Source organism: Glarea lozoyensis, assembly GCF_000409485.1.
Source record: "Glarea lozoyensis ATCC 20868 chromosome Unknown GLAREA12, whole genome shotgun sequence".
NCBI lineage: Eukaryota > Fungi > Ascomycota > Leotiomycetes > Helotiales > Helotiaceae > Glarea > Glarea lozoyensis.
In genome coordinates, this window is record NW_007360986.1 from 1074685 (window position 1) to 1099902 (window position 25218).

The window sequence follows — 25218 nt, forward strand, 5'->3', positions numbered from 1 at the left end:
GCTGCTGTCGAAGTCTAGCACAGGGCTGTAAAATCGGACTTCTCCTGAAAATCTGGACAAGAAGATATCGCGTGTAATTAGAACCTATCCTCACTCCTTATAGCACCTATTTATCAAACTGCAGAGTGGTTCATCACAGATTTGGCAATGTTCTCATATACATGGGCGAAGCACGCAATGAACAAAATGCAGAAGGAGCCGAGAAGTTCCAAGAGAATATGGATCGCGCATGGCCGTATTGTACTGAAAAACCGTGAGAGTGATGATATATCTTGTGGTTTGCCCCACTACGCGACAACTTAAGTCGATGTCGTGCTCCCTAAGTGAAAATCTCTCGTAAAATTTTGGGTCCAAATTTTCCAAAACCCAGCCAGACGGGAGGCTAAGAGCGGCTTAGTCGTATCGAAGAGTATGCCACGGAAAGAATCCTTGAATAAAACCTTCAGTACATATGATGCATAGATTCCATTGTTCTTGTGTGCTTCTAGAATTGAGAAAGACGGGACCTTCTTGAACGAATGATGTATGAGCACGTGACGCGTCAAACTTATTACTCGTCCACTGGAGGAAACATGTGTATATGCAGGTTCAACCTGATTCGCGATCTGGTATCGATCGCAACGTTATCCAGGATTGAGAAATGGTGACAATACATTGTCTCGTCTGGATGAGAAAGATTTCAGAAACCCAGATTTTGACAATATTCATCAACCTCCTTGTCCAAGACCCTTTTCAGGATAGATTATGTCCAGTAACATGAGCCAATCTTGGATAGATAGCCCCCACGGACATGCAATTGGTACGACAGAGATTAACTCTAAATCATCCACAGTCCCACACAGGTGACTTTGCTTGCACCAACATTCAAAATCCAACATCCAATTTCGCAACACCCAACACAACGGTACCCAGAAAGGCATTGGAGGTGATGCAGGTGGCACCACAAGGGTAGAGATCCCAAGTACGAAAAGCAATATAGCAACAGTGGTACAGAGTATGGAGACACGACGCACTCGCATCTGATAGCCTCTCCAAATTTGGTGGATTGTGTAGGCTGAAAAATGTTGATTGGGAATGAAGTATAGGAGACAGGAAGTCCAGAATGGAGGAAAGAGCACAAAAGCATGCTTTATCTGGACAGACAATTGCTAGTCATCTGCAACCAAAGTGTCTCTTCTAGGCCCCTACAGGACAGAATGTCGTGAACCATACTGAGTCCTACCGTTGAGGATTCCGGTCAACTCATCATCACAGCAATGTTGGAGGACGAAATCTTATCTTTGGAGGCGATTGAACTGGCCTTGCTCCAGGAACGGTGGCGTGTTGGCCATATCGCTGATGCTCTGCTATTCGTATCGCAACGCGAAAGGGCGCGATGGGGTGAGATTTTGGCACCGTCAGAATTGGGGCGTCGTTCCTTGTGATTACCTTGCAGAGTCGCGTCTGACTGTTGAATCCTTCTTTCTTGTATTAAGTGAGATGAGTGGCCTGGAGACTGAGAATCGAAAACAGTATGGCGGTGCAATTGATGGAATGCTGTTGGTAACTCGATTTAGGAAAATGGTACGTCGCGAAGTACTCGTAGGGGATGGTGGAACAGAGGATTGCAGAGGTCACGTGAAGGGCGGTGGGATTTCTTTTGACGATCCAAGCGTCTAGAGTCTAGACTTGGGGAAAATGTGCATAATTGTGCGAATGAGTTAGATGAGTGTGCGTATCTTGACGTCTGCTACAACCTCAAAGACAGGAACGAATGGATAGCCGCATGAAGAGGCTTCAGGAGTGGAGTCATATAAACTTACACCACGCGGGCCGCATGCAGAACAAAGTTGGTGCTAATGTCGGGTACCGAAAGCTTCCGTGAGAGACCACGATCTGACTGCCCAGACAATGGCAGACATTCACTCATACTTGCTCGCGTCAAAAGGTGGTAAAGGGAGGAAGAAGTGTTAGACAATCTTGGATGAGAGAATAGATGACCAGACCATCCAGCCGGGACCTCATCTCCATCGGCTTCCTACTTTCTTTCAAACGAGTCTTCGGAAGCGTTTGGTCACAGGCCGGGTAAGACAACGAAATCGTGTTTGATGCCATCCGCAGTTTACCACTGTTGGAAACAGAGGAGAGCTTGGGAACTTGGGGTCGATCAAGTTTCAGTCAAGTGGACGCGCTGATACGGAGTATCTGATGTGTCAAACTCAACGTCTTCTCTCCGGCAGACCGGATACGTCCACAAGTCACAGAAAGAGAGAAATCTGGCGTCGTGAGAGGTTCGAAGACCTCGATATCTATCACTAGGTCTCTGACTTTAGTTGACGACAACAAAGCTGGCCGGCCGACCGTTTTAGCAAAGTGAAGAGTCGAATCTTCTGGTCTAATTTCTCCCTAAGAGGTTAGGTTGCCGGATCCACAGTAGCCTTTATGCCCGACACAGAAAGGTCCTGATCTAAACTAGTAGACGGAGATTTAATGTTCGGGGAGGTGCATCGCTTCTGATCTCGGCATGGATTTGTTAGATGCTCATTTATGGGTCTTCAAGGTAGAGACTCTAAAGAGCGCGTGGCACAGAGGCGATCTGGAAGCTTTTCCGTGGTGCTGTGACCCAAAATGGCAATCTGATCATTGTGAGAAAGACGCCGTTCAACGTCGCTTACAGTCCGACGAGGCTCGAGGGCAATCGGATTCCGGAACCGAAGCCAGAAGATGTCCCAACAGTGGGAATACTCGTGGCTGATTGCGGCATAGTTGTACAAAGTGTTTCCTGGTGTGCAATAACCAAAGGACAGCATGCAAGCAGTGAAGTCGTAGCTGCAGCAGTAACCTTGACTTGATCTCTCGGGAGATGTGCTCTGCTGACGAGTAGCGGAGTCCTTCGAGTCTATCAGTTATGCGTTCCACTAGGAGCATCCATGGTTCTGTGCAGCTGCTTTCTGGCTGTTGAAGTTTCTTGCAGATGGCTCGATGAGGCCTAAGATGATATCGTCTTCCTGGTTCAATGCGGCATAAAAGACTCGTGGCGTTCAATACTTTGAATTAGGCGCAAGAGGGCGACCAACGTCCGGCAAAAAGGGGGCTGTATGGCCTCGCTTGCGCCAGTGTGCACGCCCAGGGCGCAAGGACAACCAGATGCAAAGACGACCACTATATTCCCCTGTATTTTGCGGGTCTTCCACCCCTAAAGACCCGCCAATATTGACCAAGCTTGCTCACCAAGTAACCAGGCCCAGGAAAATGCACAAGGCAGGTTCCAAGGTTATTTGAACAAAATGGCCGCCGTGCCCATCATCGTGATGGACGCTTCTCTTACGGCTCCGCATATCGGTGTTGTGTATGTGCAGTGTATATGACGGTTTAATGTGCGACTCGATTCTGCCTGTACTGCCATCCGACCCCAATAGCTTTGTCAGTCCACCCAAGATATAAGCTGTCAACACCACGACGCCTATCCCGGCAGAAGACCCTCTTCTCGATCCAACTACAGTCATTCGTTTACCTTTGTTTCAAGCTCCTCACTTAGCATCAGATCCTTATTTTTTGCCAGGAATTGCCATTGTCCATCAGCAGAGCTATATCGAGCTCCTTGAACCTACCTCACGAAGCACGAGAACCGAGACAGAATAATCGACTTTGTTGTTCGAGATCTGGAACATTTCGCATAACACGATCGAAGACGTTTTAGTGTGGAAGAGCGAACTTCAAACTGGGGACAAGAATACTCAAGACACTTTCTATTTTCGCTGGGTCCGTGGCGGACGTGGCAGCCATCGAAGGACAAGATACGTCCACGTTGAAAGCCAAGTAATGCTGGAACCACGATTATAGAGACACCAATCCGATACAATACATAATACCAATCTCGGATCCGGTGTTTAATAATGGAGAACGGCTTGCGGCATAATAGAGATAGCTCTCGAGCTTCTGGACAGTCATCGTCGCATTTTAATTCTCACAACCAAGGTCGCCGTCCTCGTTCGCTACCATCGAAATCGCATTACATTCTGATAACTTCTTTATTATTAATATGGTGTCTACCTATTTGCTCAGCGTTTGCACCTGTATATCTGGATGAGGAGATGCTTGCACCAAGACAAGTTGTTGCGGAAAACGAAGGGTCAGTCTTCGATCAATTAGCCAAGTCGGGACAAATATTGGTTGATCTTTCACCACACCCAAAAGGTCTAGACTGGGCGTTTGTTCCGGAGCAACAAGTGCAAGATGATCTTCGACGGCGGCAGGAGCTAGGTCAAAATGCGCCTCCACCAAAGACGACCACTGTAACTCCCGCACCAGCTGATACGGTCACTGTCACCAAATCAATCACGCCTCCAGGCTCGCAAACTGCAGCAGCTTCATCTAGAGATCCCTCGACAAGTACAGCGCTAATAGCGGTACCAACCGAAGCCGCCTCTCCTCTACCTAGTGCCTTTGATACTGGCTTCAACTCAAATATCACAGCAACATGTTCAAACTTTATGGCTAATATGCTCCAAAACTCTACCTTCACCTCATGCTTGCCGATTTCTGTATTGCTCCAAGTAAGTCACCTACCAAATTATAAATCTTCAGCACTGGGAAAACTAACCGATACTCCTAGAACTCCATGTCATTTTTCCAAGCACAGAAACAGCTTGTCCGCATTACACAAGTCCTGGATGCATCCTGTAGTGCGAATGTCACAACATGCGATAGAGTGATGTCTGCATTCGCAAGCAACATCACCTCGACATCAGCCTGCTCAAGCGACATGGCCGCCGGAAACCCTCTCGTCAACCAAGCACGTCTCGGCCTCCTCGCCTACAAACCTTTATACACAGCAACATGCCTCAAAAATCAAAACACCAAATCCTACTGCTTCGCCGAAGCAATCACCAATGCCAGCAACCCAGCCGACAACTACCTCTACTATCTACCCCTAAATATCAGTCTTCCAGGTGGCAGTCGACCGACTTGCAATTCATGTCTTCAAAACACCATGGCCGTGTACTCCGCCGCAACGTCTGATCGAACGAGTGCACTCTCATCAGACTACGTAAATGCAGCCATGCAAGTCAACGTCAACTGCGGGCCTACCTTTACCAACACCAGTCTCGCCGCTGCCGTATCTTCTAGCGCCTCTACAATCGCCGTTGTGGGTCAGAATTACGGCTTAATCGCATTGGTACTCGCAGTGGGCAGTCTACTGCTCTGATGGGACTTTACTTTTGATATCTTTTGAGGACTTCGAAGCGTATATACGGGACATTTGGATTTTGAAATATAGAAGCGGGTGCAACATTTGGTGTTTGATATTTGATTCTGGGATTTGTTTTTGGGCAGGCGTCTACATACCCCCACGGCTTTTTTGATATTAGGATTTTGGGACACGGCGCAACGCATAAACACATCTTCAACGCGCTCTCATGTCATATGAAAGCGGTAATTTTGAATCGATGTAAAAGACTTTGTGTCTGGTTGGGGTGGATATATTCGATTCCATGGGAAACTGGGGGGAAAGAAAAATAAGCTGGATTTTTATAGCTTTTAATTTTTATTCTTGTATATTAGTACTATAATACTCACGACACGTCACGTCTGACACGATATATATATATATATATATATATTCTAAGATTCTACATAGTATAATTTGCCCTTGTTGGTTCTAAGATCGTGAAATATTCTGGTTGGCTACCACCTCCCCGTTCTCCATGTCCATCATTGCTCTTTCGAGAACCACGAGGCAACCCGTCGTGCCACGTCACGCCACGATCGAGACATTTCATCTTACATCGTGACGATCTCCCGCTGTCTCGCGCTTATTTGCAATGTTATAATTAAACGCGTTGTTGAAGGTTTTTCCTTATCATTAGTGCCTCATAATATTTGACCTGCTATTATTTCGCAAGCCATTATCCTCAAGGAAACTCCCCGAACATTCCCACGCATTATTATGACGACCGTCTCTATAGCAGCCCATTATGATTCTCGAGCAGCGACTTACGATGGCCACACCCCTTATCACACCAATCTCGCCAATCTATTCGTCGAATACGCGAAACCAGTTCAAAACGATTCCATTTTAGATCTTGCGTGCGGGACTGGTCTTGTAACATCTGCGATGCTGCCGCATGTCGTTGATGAGCATGGAAACTTTCACAAGGGGCAAAGAATCATTGGCGTTGATGTCTCAAGAGGTATGTTAGAGGTTGCAAGGAGCAAAGGTGATAGGAGAGTGGAGTTTGTGGAGGGTGATATCGGAGATTTGAGCTCGATTCCGAAGTTGGACGGTTTGCAATATAGCTTTGATATTGTAACGATTTGTTCAGCGCTTGTTTTGTTCCCGGCTGAGAAGCTTGGTGATTTGATGAAGCATTGGGCGAGTTATTTAAAACCAAGTGGTAGATTGGTTGTTGATGTTCCCACGACGAGTGCGATGCTTAGGCTCCGAGCTCTGAGTGAGATTTTCCCCAGCTTGGGACTGAGTATGATGGGCGATAGAAGATGGATCAAGACGCCTGATAGCTTGGGAAAGCTATTGGATGAGGCTGGGTTGGAGACAGACGTTGCAACGGTGGACCACGATGATAGAGACTTAATGCGGACGTTACCGGCGAGAACTAAAGTGCTTGGGCGGTGGAAGAAAGAGGGGAATGGAGTGTTGATGAGGCAGATCTAGTCCTGGACTGTGGGGAAAGTAGGCCGAAATGGTTCGAGCAGTTGAGTGAAGAACGACAGCAGGAGGCACGGGAGATGTTCAGGGAGGTGTGGAAAGGATTTGCGAAGAAAGGCGTAGTCAGGGAGACGAGTGGGTTGTGGATTGCTGTTGGTCGTGCTACTGAAGAGCCGAGGACTAGAAAGTGGTCGTAGTCAACAACATAGCATCAAGAGCTGAATGAATCTACTACTCATGTATAGAGGAGGGTAGGTCCTAATATGACAAGAAGATAAACACAAATCTGGTTGATCCTAATGAAGCAAGGTCAAGTTTACGAACTTTAGTGCCATTTCCGGCCCACATCTACTAGTCTTGATCCTTACCCTCGCTTTCATCTACATATTCATCATCATCACCTTTCCTTTCATCTACAACTTCATCTGCATTCTCCTTTTCAACTCTATCTTGATCTTGATCTTCGTCTTCGTCCTCATTCTCGTCTTCATCATCCTCCGAATCTTCATCGGTCACGTCCTCTGGATCACCGAACCCTTCCCTCTCCAACATCTTGACTGTCCCAGTGCTTGGATCCAAGATGCAACCAAAATGCGAGCATTCATTCATAGTGGGATAGGTTTTTACCCATTCCACCAAAAGTTCTATCGACATACTTATCTTGTTTTCTTTTGGCTTCGAATCATTTTCTACTTGGCTAATTGCGTTTTCGCGCAAACCCTTGAGAGCAGCCCACCTATCAGCAAAACAAACCGCGCGATGTTTGGAGTCTTCCATGAACTCTTTTAGGGCGGCTACTACATAAAGGGCCTCCGGTTTTATGACATCCATCGACGAAACAGACACAGAAGGTATCGTTTCGTCGTGGTTTGTATGGACGATGAATTGATCATCGCTTCGGATCCGTGAGGTGACGAGATCGCGTTCTATCACGTCAGTTTGCGTACCGGAACACAGTATTATGTAACATGGCGAAGACGTTATTTTTTGCAAGCCTGAACTAATTGTGGCCAGCGTGACAGAAGGGTCTTCTGGGAACATAGTCTTGCGGAGGTATGAGGCTATTGAGGGACGGAAGCCTAAGAGAACAAGAAGTTGGTGATAGCGAAGACGCGCACTTGAACATCTATGAACCCCACGAAAGTTGAAAGATACCGAGAGGTCTTTTCTAGAAAAAGTTTAGCCCAAATACTGTTGCATAAGTGCGAAAACAAACCTGACTCCGGTCAACACGCCTACGAAGCCAGCATATGTAATTGACCTCGCGATAACCTTCTTGGGCTCAGGAGATTTTGATCTCACAAACTCCAAAGTAACAAGTAGATTTCTCAACCCATCCATTCCCCAATCTAGCGTCCTAAAATGCATCATTGTCGGAGGCCTCGGCCCATCTTCTTCAACCAAAACAGCTCCACTAGTACAACCCAGCATAGAGTCAAGCAACACATTTACGGCAACAAAGACAAACATGTCTACCCCAGTAACATCACACATACCTCTCAGCTCTTCTGTCTCTTCTTCCGAATGTACTCGTCGTAGCAAGATCGATGCGAGATATTTGAACAAAAGACGGAGGGCCTTGAATGGAAGTAGCCACTCTAACACCTCATCAAGTAAGGGAACTAGAGCACGCATTTTGGGACCGAAGTCTGTTGCGAGCTGCACATAGCGCTGGCGAGACGGGAGATCAAGGTCTATTGTGTATGTTGGAATTGGACCTGTCTCAGTCGGTGTTGAAGCCTCGATATATAGATCCATGGTGGTTAAATTTTAGTTGAGTATTGGAAGCAGGAGAAACATTCGATTTCCTGGAAAGCCTCTCTTCAAGAAATTTATCCACATTCACTGGAAACCTGGAAAGGAGATGCGGTATGGCATAGCCACATAATAAGCTGTTGTTGTTTTAGGCTCCCAGCCTACCACCTAAACCGATACCGTTCGGATATCCAACATCCTATCAATTTCGAAAAGAACGCCTTTTTGTTGGCATCGAGGAATGGCTCTTCTGGATAGCAAGTTTAGTGCCGGTGAAATACTGTGAGATATCAATCGAGGTAGCATGTACTCAAAGGAGAAGTTGGAGTAGCAGAGAAAACTTCAGGTAAATTACCCCTGTCTGCCTCGGCTCGAGACCTTCAAATGACCATCGTCATTGAATATTTGAATGTACATTACAATCAAGGTTCTCTAAAATCAGCTTTAATCATATAGGATAGTTTAATGTGAATTCAGAATATAAGATAGTTATCTACTCTATTTGGAAAATTGAAGTCAATAGAGTCGGCTGTTGGCAGGGAAATGGAGCTCCAGAATGCACCCCGCGTCATGCCTTGGAAGCTCGGCCGACGTCGACATTGAACACCAAGACAAGACCCTCGCGCCTATCCACCTTACTATCTATCAGAGTTATTTTTTATTGACGGCAACCGCAACTGAGCATCATATTCTAGGATTTCATTCCGTGCAAAGGATTCTTCCCGGAAACAGACAAGCCCACCTTCGTTCAATGGCTTGCTGATTACGCAGTCTTCGATGAGCTACAACTAGCTCTCAAACCTCCACAATGAAGTGCCCCGCGCCATTTTCATTCGTACCTATGGCAGTGACCTTTGTTACTGTCATAGTGTATCTGGGAGTCTTCATTCCTCTCCTCATCGTACACGAAACCGTCCCTTCCGCTCCCTCAGACCCTACGCTCTATCGCGGACTCAACCTTACCGAAGCCTGGCTCGACCTTACACAGTTGACCGATGGCTACCACCCTTTCAACAGCAGGAGGAACGATGAAATACGAAATTGGATTATGCAGAGAGTGGAAAGCATATTGGACAGTAACCATGTCAGTTGGGATTCAGAGACCAGTAGTGGGGGCACCAAGCAAGTTGATGCCGCGTTGATGGGTACGGAGGAGAGGACATATCAACCTGAGTCTGGCACCTTTGAACCTGCGGTCGAGCGAGTGCGAAAGCGAGCTGCTGTTCCTGCAGTGACAATCTTCAACGATCTTCAAGCGAATTACACGAGTACCGCCCTCACGAGAATCGGTGCCAGCGGCAGACGAAACGGAATAAGTACATATTTCGAAGGAAGCAATGTCATTGTGTACATACGGGGCACGGAAGACGAGGAAGGAAAGTGGTGGAATACGTCTGACTTTCGCTCGCTCAAAATGCATGGTAGAGGTGGTGTAATGGTCAACGCTCATTTCGACAGCGTTTCAACTGGTTTTGGAGCTACTGATGATGGTGTTGGTGTTATCACGGCATTGCAGCTTATCAAATACTTTACCACTCCTGGAAATACGCCCAAGAAGGGTGTGGTCGCCTTGTTCAACAACGGTGAAGAGGATGGGCTTTATGGAGCGAAAGCTTTTCTGTCCCATCCGATGGCTAAGTTCGTTCATACTTTCCTGAACCTTGAAGGTGCCGGAGCGGGAGGTCGAGCTACCCTTTTCCGTAGCACAGACACAGAAGTCACTCGTGCTTATGCATCGTCCCGTCACCCCTTTGGAACTGTCGTCAGCGCCGATGGGTTCTCGTTGGGATTTGTTAGAAGTGAGACGGACTATGTTATCTTCCGCGCCGAAGGTTATCGTGGACTTGATGTTGCCTTTTGGGAACCAAGAGCTAGATATCACACCAATCAGGATGACACGAAGCATACTTCCAAGGACTCTCTATGGCACATGCTATCGGCTTCCGTGGAAACTATGAGATATCTGACATCGGATGTCAGCAGTACATTTACCGGTCCTCGTGGGGATGGTGCAAATGGAAAAGTCAAAAACGGCCGTGGATCTGACGGAGTTTGGTTCGATCTATTCGGCAGCTTTTTTGCCGTTTTCGCCCTTCGAACACTTTTCGCGTGGTCATTAACACTATTGATCGCTTCTCCACTTATCTTACTACTTGTCATATTCGTCCTGGTTAAGAAGGACAAATTCTACTTCTTCACTGGATCAGTCAAACCAGTTGGCCATGAGAGTGAGGCGGTCTCTTTGAAAGGCTGGCGGGGTGCATCTAGGTTCCCAATAGCTCTCATCGCAGCTGGAGCAGTTACCGTTGGCGCCGCCTTCTTGGTTGTGAAGTATAACCCACTGATCATCTACTCCTCACAATATGCAGTTTGGACGATGTCTTCCAGTTTGTTCTTCTGTGTGTATTGGTTCCTCATGGCAGGTGCCAACTTTGTCAGGCCCTCTGCACTACACCGTGGTTACGCTCTCTTGTGGATGTTCTTGATCGGATGGGCTGTGCTGGTTGCAGCTACTGTTTACGAGGACCGATTCCATATTAGCAGTGGCTACATATTTGTATTTTATGTTGCATCGATATTTCTTGCCAACTTCATTAGTTTGGTCGAGATGTTTGCCCTGCCAACAAAAAGCTCGGTTGTTGATCAAGCACACGACGAACACGAGATCAGAAATGGGCTTGATGTTCTGCCCGGGTCGGAAGGACTCCTGGGGAATGATGGTATCAACGAAAATCCGGAGGCACCAGAAGAAGCCACAGAAGAGACTCCTCTTGTCGGTAGCGGCGAAAGCCATCGTTCTTCGATTGGGCCCACCTTTTCTCGTGCCTACCGAAGACCACTCCCAGACAACAATGATGGCGCTCATGATGAATTCCACGAGAAAGGCAATCATGCATTTGGTGAAGAGCAGCAATGGTCTGCTAGGCTTCCGTCCTGGACGTGGCTTATTCAATTCTTGATTCTTGGGCCATTCAACCTTATCGTTGTTGGCCAAGTAGGGTTCCTTCTTGTCACAGCGCTTTGTCAGACGGGCACAGATGGAGGCCCTCTTTTACTTCCATACCTCGTGGTGGCTTTATTCTCGATCTTCGCACTTCTACCAGTGGCGCCTTTCGCTCACCGAATCACTCACCAGATTCCAAACTTTCTATTCCTGGTCTTCATTGGTACTCTTGTCTACAACCTCACAGCTTTCCCCTTCTCTGGTCAAAATCGCTACAAGGCCTACTTTCAACAGACGGTTGATCTTGACACTGGTATCAATCAAGTCACCATCGCCGGCCTTGAGACATATATTCGAGAGATCATTTCCACCGTACCATCCGCGGCAGGTCAAGAGATATCTTGCACCACCCGACCAGATATCCGCGACGGTCTGACATTTTGTTCCTACAACGGTCCTGCACCGAACGTAGTCAACAATGTGACTCCTGGCGTGCCTCCAGAGAAAGGTTACCAAGACTGGCTCTCCTACAATATAACCCGCGTCCCCGGTGAGAACAAAGCAACATTCCAGATCTCCGCCCGCGAAAGCAAAGCCTGCGTCATTCGCTTCGACGACCCCTTCTCTGAATTCAAAGTCCAAGGCGCAGCCCAAAACAACGATAAATGGGCCGACGTGCCCGAATCAGGTAGTGATCAGATCAAACTCTGGCACCGCGACTGGAATCGCAGCTGGAAGGTCGATGTCGAGTGGCCGGTTAGCGATAATAGACGGAAGGGCGAGGAGGGTAGGAGCGGACGCGTGGTGTGCATGTGGAGTGATTTTAATGAGAGGGGGGTTATTCCGGCGTTGGATGAGGTGGAGAGGTTTTCACCTGAGTGGACTAGTGTTGTTAAATTGATGGATGGGCTTGTGGAGGGGGGGAAGAGGTTTGTTGTTTAGTTTGTGTTACAGTTTGGTTTGGGGGTAGGTTGTAATGAGTGACGTGGGTTTGAAGGGTACGGGTTATGAGGGTCGTGGGTGTATTAGTATGATTGATTACATGACATGACGGACGTGATAAGAGAGGGAGAGGCCACGCTTTTTACCTAGTTGAGGACGCTGATGCATTACTTGCTTACTTACATACCCCTGAATACATATGAAATTGAACGATCCTACTCATCTCCAGCGGAAGAAAGGAATACTCAATCTAATCATGAGTAGCGTGAGTAGCGTGAGTAGAGTAGGGTAGAGTATAGGTAGTAGACCACCTCCTTGAATAGAGTGAGTAGTCAGCACCGCCCCTTATGATTCGTCCAAGTCATTTAAATTCTAATACCCCTCTTCAAAAAGGGTAGTTTTTGTAGTGTAAGAATGGAAGGGATATTTCTGAGACTAATGTATACGTCTTTGTTTTTCTTGGCGCTTTTTGATAGTTAAGTCTGTAAGATGGCGGTCGATTAGTATGAGGAGGGTAAATCAGCTGATTGGTTATTCGGCGTCGGATGGATTACCCTTTTCCTTGGTAATATGTTAGTTAATTTACGCGAATTATTGTGAGTGGTATGAGGAGAGGAGAGGAGAGGAGAGGAGGTTGTGAGGAGGTGATTGTTGGGTTGGGGAGAGGATGGGGAGGAGTTACTACTCTACTCTACTCTACTCTACTCTACTCTACTCTACTCTACTCTACTCTACTCGTTGCTTACACTGCTCATCTCACAATAAAACTTGACAGAAGAGTATAAATGCCTATGGATGTCGTATGTGCCACGAGAGAGACAGGGCGCGCTTCTTTTTTCTTTTTCTTTTTTCTTTGCCTAGATGAGGCAGGTATCTGTGGATATGTATGTGAAATCGAACGCTGTGATCTCGGAATGATACGACACGATACTTGAAAGGGAGAAACAGCAGCAGCGCATAAGGGACACAAACACCCCAAGGGGCTGGGTATGTGCACATTAAGTCTGGTCGATTAACAATAATAACTGTTGTGTCAGTGAGCGTGAGAAATGGGTGTATGTACGTGAGTGGTGAGGCGATTCGTAGATATTTGGTCACTAGGTTTGCGGGAGGGTAAGTGCCTGAGTAGTCTGATTTTTAGGACTGTTTGAGACGTATGGGACGAAGTTCGTATACTTCTTGTAGAACATCCATTGAATTGTATCAGGGTATTTTCATTCGGGATTTTTAGTGTAGTGTAGAGGGATTTCATGGAGATAGTAGGTAGGCAGGTTAAGTCCATAATATTTCAATTGGATAAATTCCTATCATGTAGGCATGACATCTACGCCTTTCAACTCGTCACCCATCTTTCATCTCATCTCATCTATGTAAAACCCCAAACATCTATATGCACATCTCCCTTCATCCAATCATGCTCCCCATTCGGGATAACCACAAAGAATCCCTTTCAAATGCTACTCTCACATCCAGAGACTCATACTTGGCCAAGAGGACTACACATCCCTCCCCCTCCCCAAATCCGTCTCCACCATCTCAATCCCACTCAAACTAGGAAACCTCTTACTGAAATCCAGCAGATAATCTTCCTTTTCCTGCGCACTCATATCAGGTCTAGCTTCCACCCTCTTGGGTGGGGAGGCTGCACGCACTATGCCGCTGCCTGTGGTTGCGCTATTAAGGTGTGTGGGTTTAGGAGGAGCGTTAGGCCGGGAGAGGGTGCTTGGTTTGGACATGGTAGGGGGAGCGGAGGAGGGAGGTTGGGGTCGGGGTTTCGGGTAGCTGAGATCGGATGTTGTGGGCATGGTGCGGGGATGAATGGGCGTGCCTGGGAGGATGGGCTTGCGGGAGACGGCGGGGCGGGGGTATGGGTTTGCGGGTGAGGTGACGGAGTGGTCGAGTCTCTGGGGGCTTCCTGGATCGGTGAACCGCCCGTAGCCTTCTGCTGTCTTTTTGGGTGAGGCTTGTGAGTTTTCATCGAGGAGATTCTTGACTTTGTTCTGGATACTGGCGGCGCGTGACACACCGCCGATGGATTTAGGTGCTGTTGATGGACCTCTTTCAGCTAGACGTCTACGGTATTCGGCAGCTGCATTAGCGACACGTCGTTCTTCCATCGATAGTCTTCGGCGCTCTGCTTCGCGCCGCTGTTCTGGTGCCATTCCCTCCATGTCTTCGACTGCATACCCATCATCACTGCGGCCATCCGTCGCTTCAGATCCAGCGATTGGCGTGAGATCTCTTCGATCGAGGTCATGCAGTGGGCTGGGCGTTCGAGGTCCCGGTGGTGCATTGGTGTTACTTTCGAATCGTTTAAAGGCATCTCCAAACTTCCCAGCCAGCAGATTCTTTGTACCGGATAATGAGGGCAAGCTTGACCGTTTTGAATGCTTGTTCGAGGAACTACTCCGCCGATGGTGGTGGTCTTTTTTGGAAGACTCAGTGTCCTCCATAGCCTTGAGGAAATCCACATTCGATTCAATATTTGTCTCCTCATCCGAACTTTGATCTTCGACTGCAACTTCACCCGTCTTTGACGTTGTTCTCCTCATATCCATGGATGATCGACCACCTGCTTCTTTTTCTCGTAAAAAGTCCATGTTTGATTCCAGATATGTACTTGCGGGCCGAGGTCTCGAGTTGCTAGATTTTGTCCTCGTTATTGGATCCAGCTGATCAGCGGTCGGTCTGCCACCTTCCAATGATGGACGTGATGAAGACGCATGTCTTGTGTGACCAGGTCGTTGAGGAAGTGTCGCTGTTGGGGTACTCTGATTCTCAGGATGCAAGTATTGTTGAGGTTTTGGTTTGGACTCCTGATTTCGAGGGAGACTTGTAGATCTGTGATGGTCTGAAGGTTTGAATCTGTGAACAGGGGAAGGATTAAAGTGAGCGGGAAATGAAGATGGAGGGGATGTTGGATTGGTCATTGTTCCTTGAGAAACATATGATGAAGATGCTTGTGGACGAGTTGGTGTTGGTTGATATACAGTTTGAGGTGAGGCGGCTGATTGCAACTCTGGGTTTTTGGAAATAATCTTCTGCGCACGAGATACAGCACTGGCAGCTGCATTGGTAGCAGCATTTGGTGTTGATGCTTTGGCCGGCGGTGGCATAGCAAATGCATCATCAGCCAATTTCTCGGTGACCCGCTGGCTAATATCACGAGAAGGTGCTGGTTTCGCGGGCGAGTTGGCTTCAAAGTCGAATTTGCCTCCATCATGGAGCAAAGAAAATTGATCCAAGCTTGGGAATCTGGATGAGATGTCGTCAACTTGAATCGTAGGTGACTTTGAATCGAGAGCAGCAAACGGGTCACTGGTGGTACCCCGCATTGGGGATGGACTAGGCTTCGGAACATGGCTGGAGCCTCCCGCTGTTGGCCTGCCCCTTCTCATGGGCACAACATCTGGAATAACTTGCTGCGCTTGTGCTGGGGGAGAGAATACTGCTCCCACGGTTGGTGGCGAGGCTACATGTGCTTCTGGTGATGGTAACTGTTGGTTCCGCCGTGATTCTGACTGTGTTCGTCCGGCATAAATCTACGAATGTAAGCTCCATTATTTTGCGTTTACAGATTTTACATACATCTTGAATGGGAACCTCAATGCCCTGCATCAGACAAGCTTCACGTAATGCTTGATAAATGTTTGGGCGAGATTTTGGGTTCTCCTTCAACATGGAAGCTTAGAAAATTAGTACATGTGTGAGCCAATCGACATGAAACCTACCTATGAGTTTCTTTAACTTGTCGGAAAATGGGGGATAATGCGGAAATTTGAAGCTCGCGTTTAGAATGGCAAGTTGCCCTTGGGCTTCAAATGGCGTGGTGTAATAGCACAGCTTATACAAAAGAACACCTAGGGCCCAGATATCCGACTTCTCGTCGATTGGCAATTTGCGGTATACATCAACCATCTCCGGACTTCTGTACTGTAGCGTAGTATGTTTCTGAACATCATCCTCTATCAAACGACATTCGCCCGCTGTCGTGGCGGCAGGTCTCGGTGGCGCGGTTGATCCAAAATCGCAGAGCTTGAAACGTTTCGAACTTCCGGTAGATGATATGAGAACATTCTCAACCTTTAAATCGCGATGTAGTAATGGCGGTCTGAGGTAGTGCATACAAGCCACGCCCTCTGCCACGTCGGAAAAGATCTTCAAGATCTCGGGTTCCGTCAATCGATTCTGCAATCGAGTGTTCATAAAATCAATAAGACCACCTCCATTGCAGAACTCCATGAGCAAAAACACCTCGTAACCCCCACCTTGTAACTGAGATGCGTGCGAATCGTAGTAAGTGACAATCGGCCGGTGCCCTTTGAGTTTCTTCATCGTCTCAACCTCCGTTCGCATATTCGCCAGGTTTTCCTTGTCCGGTACCGCGACTCTCTTGAGAATAGCAATGTCCGTCCCATCGATCGGCTTGGGCATCTTGACCAGGTAGACATGGGCGAACCCCCCTTCGGAAAAGTACTTTTGAATCACCACCTTGTGGTTTCCGACCTGAATCTTGGTCCCCGGCGCGAAGGTGCCTGCGGGCGCTGAGGGGTCTGCCGGATGCGCTGAACCCCCAAACACCGCCGGTCGATGTGCTGGAGCAGACATGCCGCCGTTGAATGCCATTATGTGAGGAGAGTAGCGAGAGGGAGAAGTTGGAGGGGCGGGGGAGGAATTGATCACCGCATTGGATGGGTGGGAACGAGAGCGTCGAGAGATGCGATACCGACGGTAGAGAAGTATGAAAATGCGTAAATCGTGAAGCTCGTAAAGGGATCTCCGAGCAACCTGTTGCAATGCGGTTGATGTTCAAGGCTCGGGAAGGCTTCAGGTTGGCCGTTCAGTTCGGCTGTGGAGCTGGTTCCGCCTCGTACGCTAGGGCCGGATGCGGACTAGAATGCGAAGCGGCTTCTGGGGAGATGCAGTGGCAGTGGCAGTCGGGCTGAGGCAGGCCAGAGTCCAGACTTGTGAATTTGTATTGTTGTCCTTTTGAGAGGAAGCAATATAAGGATAGTGTTTATCTCTTGAAGAGGACTCACAGTTCTACCTTGAGATACTCCAGTTTAGTATCAGATTTGTTGTAGTTAGAACGTCGCAAAGACGTTTCCAAAGATTTCTCTTGCTAAAGATTTATGTCTGTCACATCAAAACTCATCGACACATGTTTGCTTGTTAGTCGAGACGGAGGCACCAACCACAGCCTCGTTTGACGAGGAATTACGACAGGAGCAGCAGTCAACACTCATCCCAGGCGGATCTACCAGGAAATATGCGCGGTTATCGTTGAATATGCCAAAAACAACTCATTTGGTGAAGATTATACGGTCAACGCTATTATAAGCTAATAAGTGCACCCGTCTCGCAAGGCTTCCACTGGCTTGAAGCAGCGACTGAGTATAATTTCTAGGCAACATACAAAGTACTACAATGTACCTAAAGTAATTATTTTCACTGGCTGAAAATCTAGACAAGCCGACGTCATGTAAGAGTAATCGAACAGGCATCGATTTATATAGTGAATCATGTGCGGTCGCACAAATGGCGACTTGTCGAATTGCCATGATGGTAGTCCAAAACAAAAGTTGCATCCTTCTCCAACCCGGTCGTCCAGTGCGGCTGGACTAAGTTTAAAGACGACGCGGGATCGACAAATTACATCAGGTCTAACCGGTGTAGTGGGACTTTTAGGGTGATTTTTGCATGCTAAGAAGGATTCATAAACTTGATAAAACTTGATAAAAAAATTAAGAAAATGCCCGTCTCTTGCATGCAATAATCCGGATCGCAAAGATACATGTACCGTCCCTTTCCGCTTCTTACGACGTGTTAGGGTTGTAAGGATCAATGCTTATTGCCAAAGCGAAGTTGCTGCTTGGAGACTTTGAGACGTGTGCCAGAGGACTGGGTGCAGACCGGACATTCCGGGCTAAGAAATAGTGTTAGACACTGAATAGGTCTCTGCTTATCTACATGATCACCCCGACGTGGCCACATCGAAAAACGCATCTCAGTTGGTAAATCTATTCCAAGTGAATGCCACCCTCTCCAAGTGATATCTTCAAACGGAATTCTCATTCAATTCATCGACTCCACCCCTGTCCACGGCGTCCACAGAAAGGAGTTTCTCTCGCAAATGTGGCGCCAACAGGGATGTGGGTTCGCTTATGCTAGCGCGTGGGCCACGACTTGCCAGCAGCGATTTCTCTATAATTACAAGAGGATCGCGCCTGCTTGCTGAGAAGCCAGACACCATACGCCCATACGGACCCTTTCACCTACCCACACCCGAACCGGTCTTTTGCCACGGCCACGGCCACGAACGCTGGTTCGTCCGCCCACACAAGGAATCCTGCCTATCCTGCCTCAGTGCACGCCTTATTTTCCAGGTAAACACTGTCACCCATACCATAACTCATCTTCACCTCGCGCATCGCATCGCATTCAGCCACTAGCATTCGCAGCCTCGTCCACACCACGCAAACAAGGCTGACCCTCAATAATTGACAGCTGGTGAACAAAGCTTAATAGCCCTATGTCGCGACTTCCTTGACCAGAAGTAGACTTGACCGCATTCGCATTCCTATTCCCGCGCACTTATAAGGCCGCAATTCCCCAGCCGAACCAAAGGCTGATATCGTATGGCGTCTTGGACGCACCGCACCACCATCAGAGGATAATGCGGAAGACGCGTAGAAAGGATGGCATCCAGGTAAGCCGAGACCCCGACCCCTCAGCTCTGCGAGACCCGCCGATGGATTGCTCCTGGTCGCTAACATCACGTGTTGCTACAGACTTGATCGCCTTGTCACGTGAGTATCATCCTCCCTCCCACCGCATCACCACTTCGTCTCAAATGCGGCCTCCACGGCAGTGGCCCTCGGAGAGCCAGCGGAGCGTCACCACATGAGAAGATGCTGCTTCATTGGCAAACATGCTTCCGGTGACGCTCCGCTGGCTCTCCGAGGGCCACTGCCGTGGAGGCCGTAGTTTGATCTGGTTGACCTTCGACATACTGACTGGTTTCACAGGCTATTAGAGACAGGCAGTACACCACTAATCCGAAACACAGCCGCACAGCAATTGGCTGATGTACAGAAAGCTCATCCCGAAGAGCTATTCAATCTACTCACCCGAGTCGTCCCATATCTTCGACATAAGACATGGGAGACACGGACGGCCGCAGCCAAGGCGTTAGGGGGCATCTGTGACAATGCAGAGAAATATGACCCGAACGCGGGAGATGGCTCGGCTAAGTCAGAGACGAAGAAAGAAGAACAGCAAAATGGCTTCGCTATCAAAAAAGAAGAGCCGGTCGAAGAAGTACCGCTGGCCGAGGGGCAATTGAGTCTTGACACTCTAGACCTACCGAAGATTCTCAAGTATGGAAAGGAACTGCTGCGAGGGGGCGGCAAAGAAGTGGACTATGTTCTGGCCCAAATGGACCCAGCTCAGCGGCTGGCGCATCAGAAGAAGACGCTAATGGGAAGATTGGGTTTATTAGGAGAATATTTGGAAGAGGACATGGATCTGGACTATATGGTCAAGCCAAACGGCGCGCCAACGCCGCAAACTTCCAATGGACACAGCAATAGCGATAGTAAGCCCTCGAAACCAGGAGCGACTCCAGACGAGACTGGTCTGAGTGCGAGACAGCTCAACCAACTGAAGCGCAAGAGGAAGCGGGAGGCACAGAACGCTGGAAGCAAAAATCGACTCGTGGATTTGTCTATTCGTCGATCCAGTACCATTGGTAGCAGCGATGCAGATACGGCCATGTCGGATATCGCGGACGACCCCAACGGTGTCTCGGATTATTTCTCAATGGAGCGGACAGAGGAGGTGGACGAAGATTCCAAGGTCGTCTCGGAATTCAAGGGACCTGTCTTGCCCATTAAATCGGAATTACAGGCGGACGCTGAAGTGGAAGGCGGAGAGTGGCCCTTTGATCGACTCTGCGAGCTGCTCATGGTAGATCTTTTCGACCCCCAGTGGGAGACGCGGCACGGTGCTGCGATGGGTCTGCGAGAGATTATTCGTGTTCATGGTGGTGGAGCAGGTCGTGTAGCAGGAAAACCCCGATCACAGAATGATGCTGCCAACCAGCGCTGGCTCGACGATCTGGCTTGTCGACTTTGTTGCGTTTTTATGCTGGACAGATTCGGTGACTATGTCTCGGACACGGTGGTAGCGCCTATCAGAGAGACGGTTGGTCAGACCCTGGGAGCTCTCCTCAGTCATCTTCCTGCTAGTAGCGTCTACTCTGTCCACAGAGTCTTATATCGAATGGTCATGCAAACCGACCTTCAGCTTGACAAACCCGGATGGGCGGTCTGCCATGGAGGCATGATCGGCCTGAGATATCTGGTTGCGGTACGAAATGATCTGTTACTCAAAGACAGTGACTTGATCGATGGCGTAATTCAAGCTGTCATGAAAGGTCTCGGTGATTTCGACGATGATGTTCGCTCAGTCAGTGCTGCGACGTTGATCCCTATCGCCAAAGAGTTTGTCAATTTACGCCCAGAAGCTCTGGATGGCCTTATCAACATCGTTTGGGAATGCCTCTCAAATCTTGGTGACGACCTCAGTGCCAGCACCGGTCAGATCATGGATCTTTTAGCAAAACTTTGCAGCTTTCCTGAGGTCCTGGAAGCTATGAAGAAGAATGCTGCCCGAGACTCGGAACAGTCCTTTGCCCTCCTCGTCCCCCGATTATACCCCTTTTTACGACACACCATTACTTCAGTCCGGTCCGCCGTCTTGCGTGCACTCTTGACCTTTGTCAATATTGAAGGTGATCACACACGAGACTGGCTGAACGGCAAAATTTTACGATTAATATTCCAAAACGTCCTTGTCGAGCGAAATCTAGACACATTAAATCTCTCATTGCAGGTTTGGAAGGCCTTGGTATCATATCTCGCCAAAGACCCAGAAGACCTCGCCGAGCAATTTTCAGCACATATAGACCCTCTCATGCAGTTAACACTTCACCCAATTGGTGTCTCTCGCCATCCTCTGCCTATGAATGCCACGCTTTTCCAAAAGCCATCTGGCAGCACATATACTATGCCAAGCGGCGTCGTTCCGGTCACGACCCGACCCGTATCGCCTCCAAGTCCCGCTGCACCACCACCCAAAAAGCAGAGGCGGAAATCCACCAAGATCGTGGAACCCGCTCCAACCACTTCTTCACATGATGTGGATGGACACATGATGCAAGGTGATGTTGATTTGGTCGGAATGGAGATTCTCATCAGATCTCGTATCTCCGCTGCAAGAGCCATGGGACTTATCATGTCTCTTGTTCCTGTACATGTCCTTGAGGCATATGATGGCAGCATTATTCCGGCAATGACTTCTGCCTTTTCCTCCACTCAGCTCACAGCATCTATGATTATCGACGAATATGCCAAGAACTGTGTTTCAAAGGATCAGTCAAGAAGATTCATCGAGCCATTACTCAAGATTATCGAGTCAGACCGACCAGCGCATTACCGAGATCTAGTGAGCTACACACAGCTGGTTCGCGCGCAGTGTGTCCAGTTATTGAACACCTTCAGAGATCAAGGCAAGGTGTCTCAGCATCGCTTACCGACACTCGCCGTCGTTGTCCAAGGAGAGCCAGAAGCCGGACCTGATGCCTTTTCAATACAAACGGCCGATAAGGTTGTTGGTGATGACTTTGACCGCCTGAAGAAGGCGATGGCAGCTGGCCAACGGTTGATCGCCACACAAGCTTTGACTGAAGCCAGGGAAGGTGTCGTAGAAGTCATCGAAAGTGCCAAGCTGTTCAAAGAGCAGCGAGATGTCCGGATCAAAGCCGCTGCGGCGAGCGCTTTGGTGGCGATGAAGTTTGCACCCAAGAAGCCCACACACATCATCAAAGGTATGATGGATAGTGCGAAGAAGGAAGACAACGTCGAGCTGCAACAGCGGTCTGCGGGATCCATCGCACGACTTGTTGAGCTGTTCGCGGAGACGGGTCGCTCTGGCCCCGCACAAAAGGTTGTAGGTAATTTGGCCAAATTCAGTTGTCAAGAAACCTCGGAAACCCCCGAATTTTCCCCAAATGCTGCGTTCAAGGACAACATCCAAACACTACGGAAGGAAGAGGATCGAAGAGATCATCCAGACGCGGTTAAATTTGCAAGGGAACAGAAGGCAGCTCGTATTACACGCAGGGGTACAAAGGAAGCTCTGGATCAGCTGTCGGGTATCTTTGGCGCCGAATTGTTCCAAAAGGTGCCAACTTTGAGATCGATCATCGAAGAGCCTTTACATCACTCTTTCGCTGAAGAACTCCCTGCGGACGCCCAGGATCCAAATCAAGAAGTTGGCCAATCTGCTATTGATGCCATGTCGATTCTCAGAGCCCTCACGCCTACGATGCACAAAGATCTTCATCCCTTCATCATGCAGCTTCTGCCATTGGTTGTCAAGGCTCTTCACGCCGAGTTGTCGGTTTTCCGATACATGGCGGCGAAATGTCTTGCTACAGTATGCTCTGTTATCACGGTTGAAGGAATGACCATGTTGGTTGAGAAAGTTTTACCCTCGATCAGCAACCCAGTGGACCTGAACTTCCGACAGGGTGCGATTGAAGCTGTATATCACTTGATCAGCGTGATGGGTGATGGGATATTACCATATGTCATTTTCCTCATTGTTCCAGTTCTTGGTCGTATGAGCGATTCTGATAATGATGTACGGCTCATTGCAACGACAACCTTTGCAACCCTTGTCAAGCTCGTACCACTCGAAGCTGGTATCCCAGATCCACCCGGGCTTTCTCAGGAGTTACTTAAAGGTCGTGATCGTGAGCGAACGTTCATTGCTCAGTTGCTGGATCCGCACAAAGTCGAACCGTTCCATATTCCTGTTGCCATCAAGGCCGAGCTTCGATCATATCAGCAAGAAGGTGTCAATTGGCTCAACTTCCTCAACAAATATCATCTCCACGGCATTCTTTGTGGTAGGTACCTCCTTGATATTTTCCTGTAATATATGCTAATAAGTTAGACGATATGGGTCTCGGAAAGACTTTGCAGACGCTGTGCATTGTTGCCAGTGATCACCATCTGCGAGCAGAAGAATTCGCCAAAACACAGTCACCTGACGCTAGGAGATTACCGTCGCTTATTGTCTGCCCTCCGACATTGTCTGGCCATTGGCAGCAAGAGATCAATCATTACGCACCCTTCCTCACTTGTACAGCATACGTTGGGCCGCCCGTCGATCGGGCACGGTTAAGAGACAAGCTTGGGTCGACGGATATTGTCATTACTTCGTATGATATCTGCCGAAACGATGCGGAAGTCTTGACACCTTTCAATTGGAATTACCTAGTCCTCGACGAGGGTCATCTCATCAAAAATCCAAGAGCCAAGGTCACAATTGCGGTGAAACGGCTTCTCAGCAACCATCGCCTCATCCTTTCCGGAACTCCCATCCAAAATAATGTGTTGGAATTATGGTCACTGTTCGATTTCCTCATGCCTGGATTCCTGGGAGCGGAGAAAGTGTTCCTAGACAGATTCGCCAAACCCATCGCTGCAAGTCGATTCTCCAAGTCATCTTCCAAAGAACAAGAAGCTGGTGCCCTTGCCATTGAAGCTCTTCATAAACAAGTCCTACCCTTCTTACTTCGTCGTCTCAAAGAAGAAGTTCTTGATGATCTTCCACCAAAGATCCTTCAGAACTATTACTGTGATCTCAGCGACCTTCAGAAGAAGCTTTTCGAGGACTTCACCAAGAAAGAGGGCAAGACGCTTGCAGAGAAGGCGAGTGCAGGTGACAAGGAAGCAAAACAACATATTTTCCAAGCACTTCAATACATGCGCAAACTTTGCAACTCACCTGCCTTGGTAATGAAAGAAGGTCACAAGCAATACGTCGAGACACAACGACTCTTGGCAAAGCAAGGCACCTCTCTCAGCGATCCTATTCATGCCCCCAAACTGACCGCACTCCGCGATCTCCTGGTGGACTGCGGAATAGGAATCGAGCCAGCTTCCGAAAACGATCTCACAACTGAAGCCAACTTTGTCTCTCCTCACCGCGCCCTCATATTCTGCCAAATGAAGGAAATGCTTGACATGGTCCAGAATGATGTCTTGAAAAAGATGTTGCCATCCGTGCAGTACTTACGTATGGATGGTTCTGTGGACGCATCTAAACGTCAGGATATCGTCAACAAATTTAACTCTGATCCATCTTACGACTGTCTGCTACTGACTACGAGTGTTGGTGGTCTTGGTCTCAATTTGACTGGAGCGGATACTGTCATCTTCGTGGAACATGATTGGAACCCACAGAAGGATTTACAAGCTATGGATCGGGCACATCGTATTGGTCAAAAGAAGGTCGTCAACGTCTACCGTCTCATCACCCGCGGCACTCTCGAAGAGAAAATCATGTCGTAAGTAGCCCTTCCCCCTCTTCCCTCCCTTTCTAACCCACTACAGTCTTCAACGTTTCAAAATCGATGTCGCATCCACCGTCGTCAATCAACAAAATGCGGGTCTTGGAACAATGGAAACAGATCAGATCCTCGACCTGTTTAACCTCGGCGACACGGCCGATCTTCCTAGTCTCGAAGGTAACAAGAATGAAGAGCGGGAAGAGGATATGGTTGATGCGACCGGTGAGGTTAGGGAGAAGGGGAAGAAAGGCTGGCTGGATGATCTCGGCGAGCTGTGGGATGATAAGCAGTATGAGGAGAGTTTTGACTTGGATGGGTTTTTGAAGAGTATGCAGCAGTAAGCGCATCTCTCTAAACTCGAGCGGAGATGAAGCTATTGGCTAGGCGAAGAAAAAGGTTTGTGATCATGCGGCATAGATACTGGATACGGATATGGATATGAACTGGCGTTTTTTGCATGTCTCCTCCAATGACTCCTATGGGAGGAGAGAGTGGGGGAGATGG

The 25218-nt window shown here is 48.4% G+C and overlaps 6 protein-coding genes across 6 annotated transcripts; 4 read left to right on the forward strand and 2 right to left on the reverse strand.

Moving 5' to 3' along the window:
• Positions 1–3875: 3875 nt before the first annotated feature.
• Positions 3876–5188, forward strand: GLAREA_10786 (uncharacterized protein; the record flags this gene model as incomplete). Its single annotated transcript, XM_008079886.1, has 2 exons — positions 3876–4535; positions 4595–5188. 2 exons carry the CDS (start codon positions 3876–3878, stop codon positions 5186–5188), a joined length of 1254 nt encoding a protein of 417 aa, XP_008078077.1.
• Positions 5189–5929: 741 nt separating this feature from the next.
• Positions 5930–6655, forward strand: GLAREA_10787 (S-adenosyl-L-methionine-dependent methyltransferase; the record flags this gene model as incomplete). Its single annotated transcript, XM_008079887.1, has 1 exon — positions 5930–6655. The coding sequence occupies one exon, from the start codon at positions 5930–5932 to the stop codon at positions 6653–6655; it is 726 nt and encodes a 241-aa protein (XP_008078078.1).
• Positions 6656–7000: 345 nt separating this feature from the next.
• On the reverse strand, positions 7001–8407 carry GLAREA_10788 (uncharacterized protein; the record flags this gene model as incomplete). Its single annotated transcript, XM_008079888.1, has 2 exons — positions 7001–7817; positions 7866–8407. The coding sequence occupies 2 exons, from the start codon at positions 8405–8407 to the stop codon at positions 7001–7003; spliced, it is 1359 nt and encodes a 452-aa protein (XP_008078079.1).
• An 805-nt stretch (positions 8408–9212) lies between these two features.
• On the forward strand, positions 9213–12290 carry GLAREA_10789 (Zn-dependent exopeptidase; the record flags this gene model as incomplete). Its single annotated transcript, XM_008079889.1, has 1 exon — positions 9213–12290. The coding sequence occupies one exon, from the start codon at positions 9213–9215 to the stop codon at positions 12288–12290; it is 3078 nt and encodes a 1025-aa protein (XP_008078080.1).
• Positions 12291–13786: 1496 nt separating this feature from the next.
• On the reverse strand, positions 13787–16916 carry GLAREA_10790 (Protein kinase-like (PK-like); the record flags this gene model as incomplete). The annotated part of the gene is made up of 3 exons (XM_008079890.1): positions 13787–15832; positions 15879–15976; positions 16022–16916. The coding sequence occupies 3 exons, from the start codon at positions 16914–16916 to the stop codon at positions 13787–13789; spliced, it is 3039 nt and encodes a 1012-aa protein (XP_008078081.1).
• A 2305-nt stretch (positions 16917–19221) lies between these two features.
• On the forward strand, positions 19222–25055 carry GLAREA_10791 (P-loop containing nucleoside triphosphate hydrolase; the record flags this gene model as incomplete). Its single annotated transcript, XM_008079891.1, has 4 exons — positions 19222–19273; positions 19327–23265; positions 23313–24711; positions 24758–25055. 4 exons carry the CDS (start codon positions 19222–19224, stop codon positions 25053–25055), a joined length of 5688 nt encoding a protein of 1895 aa, XP_008078082.1.
• Between the last annotated feature and the right edge of the window lie 163 nt (positions 25056–25218).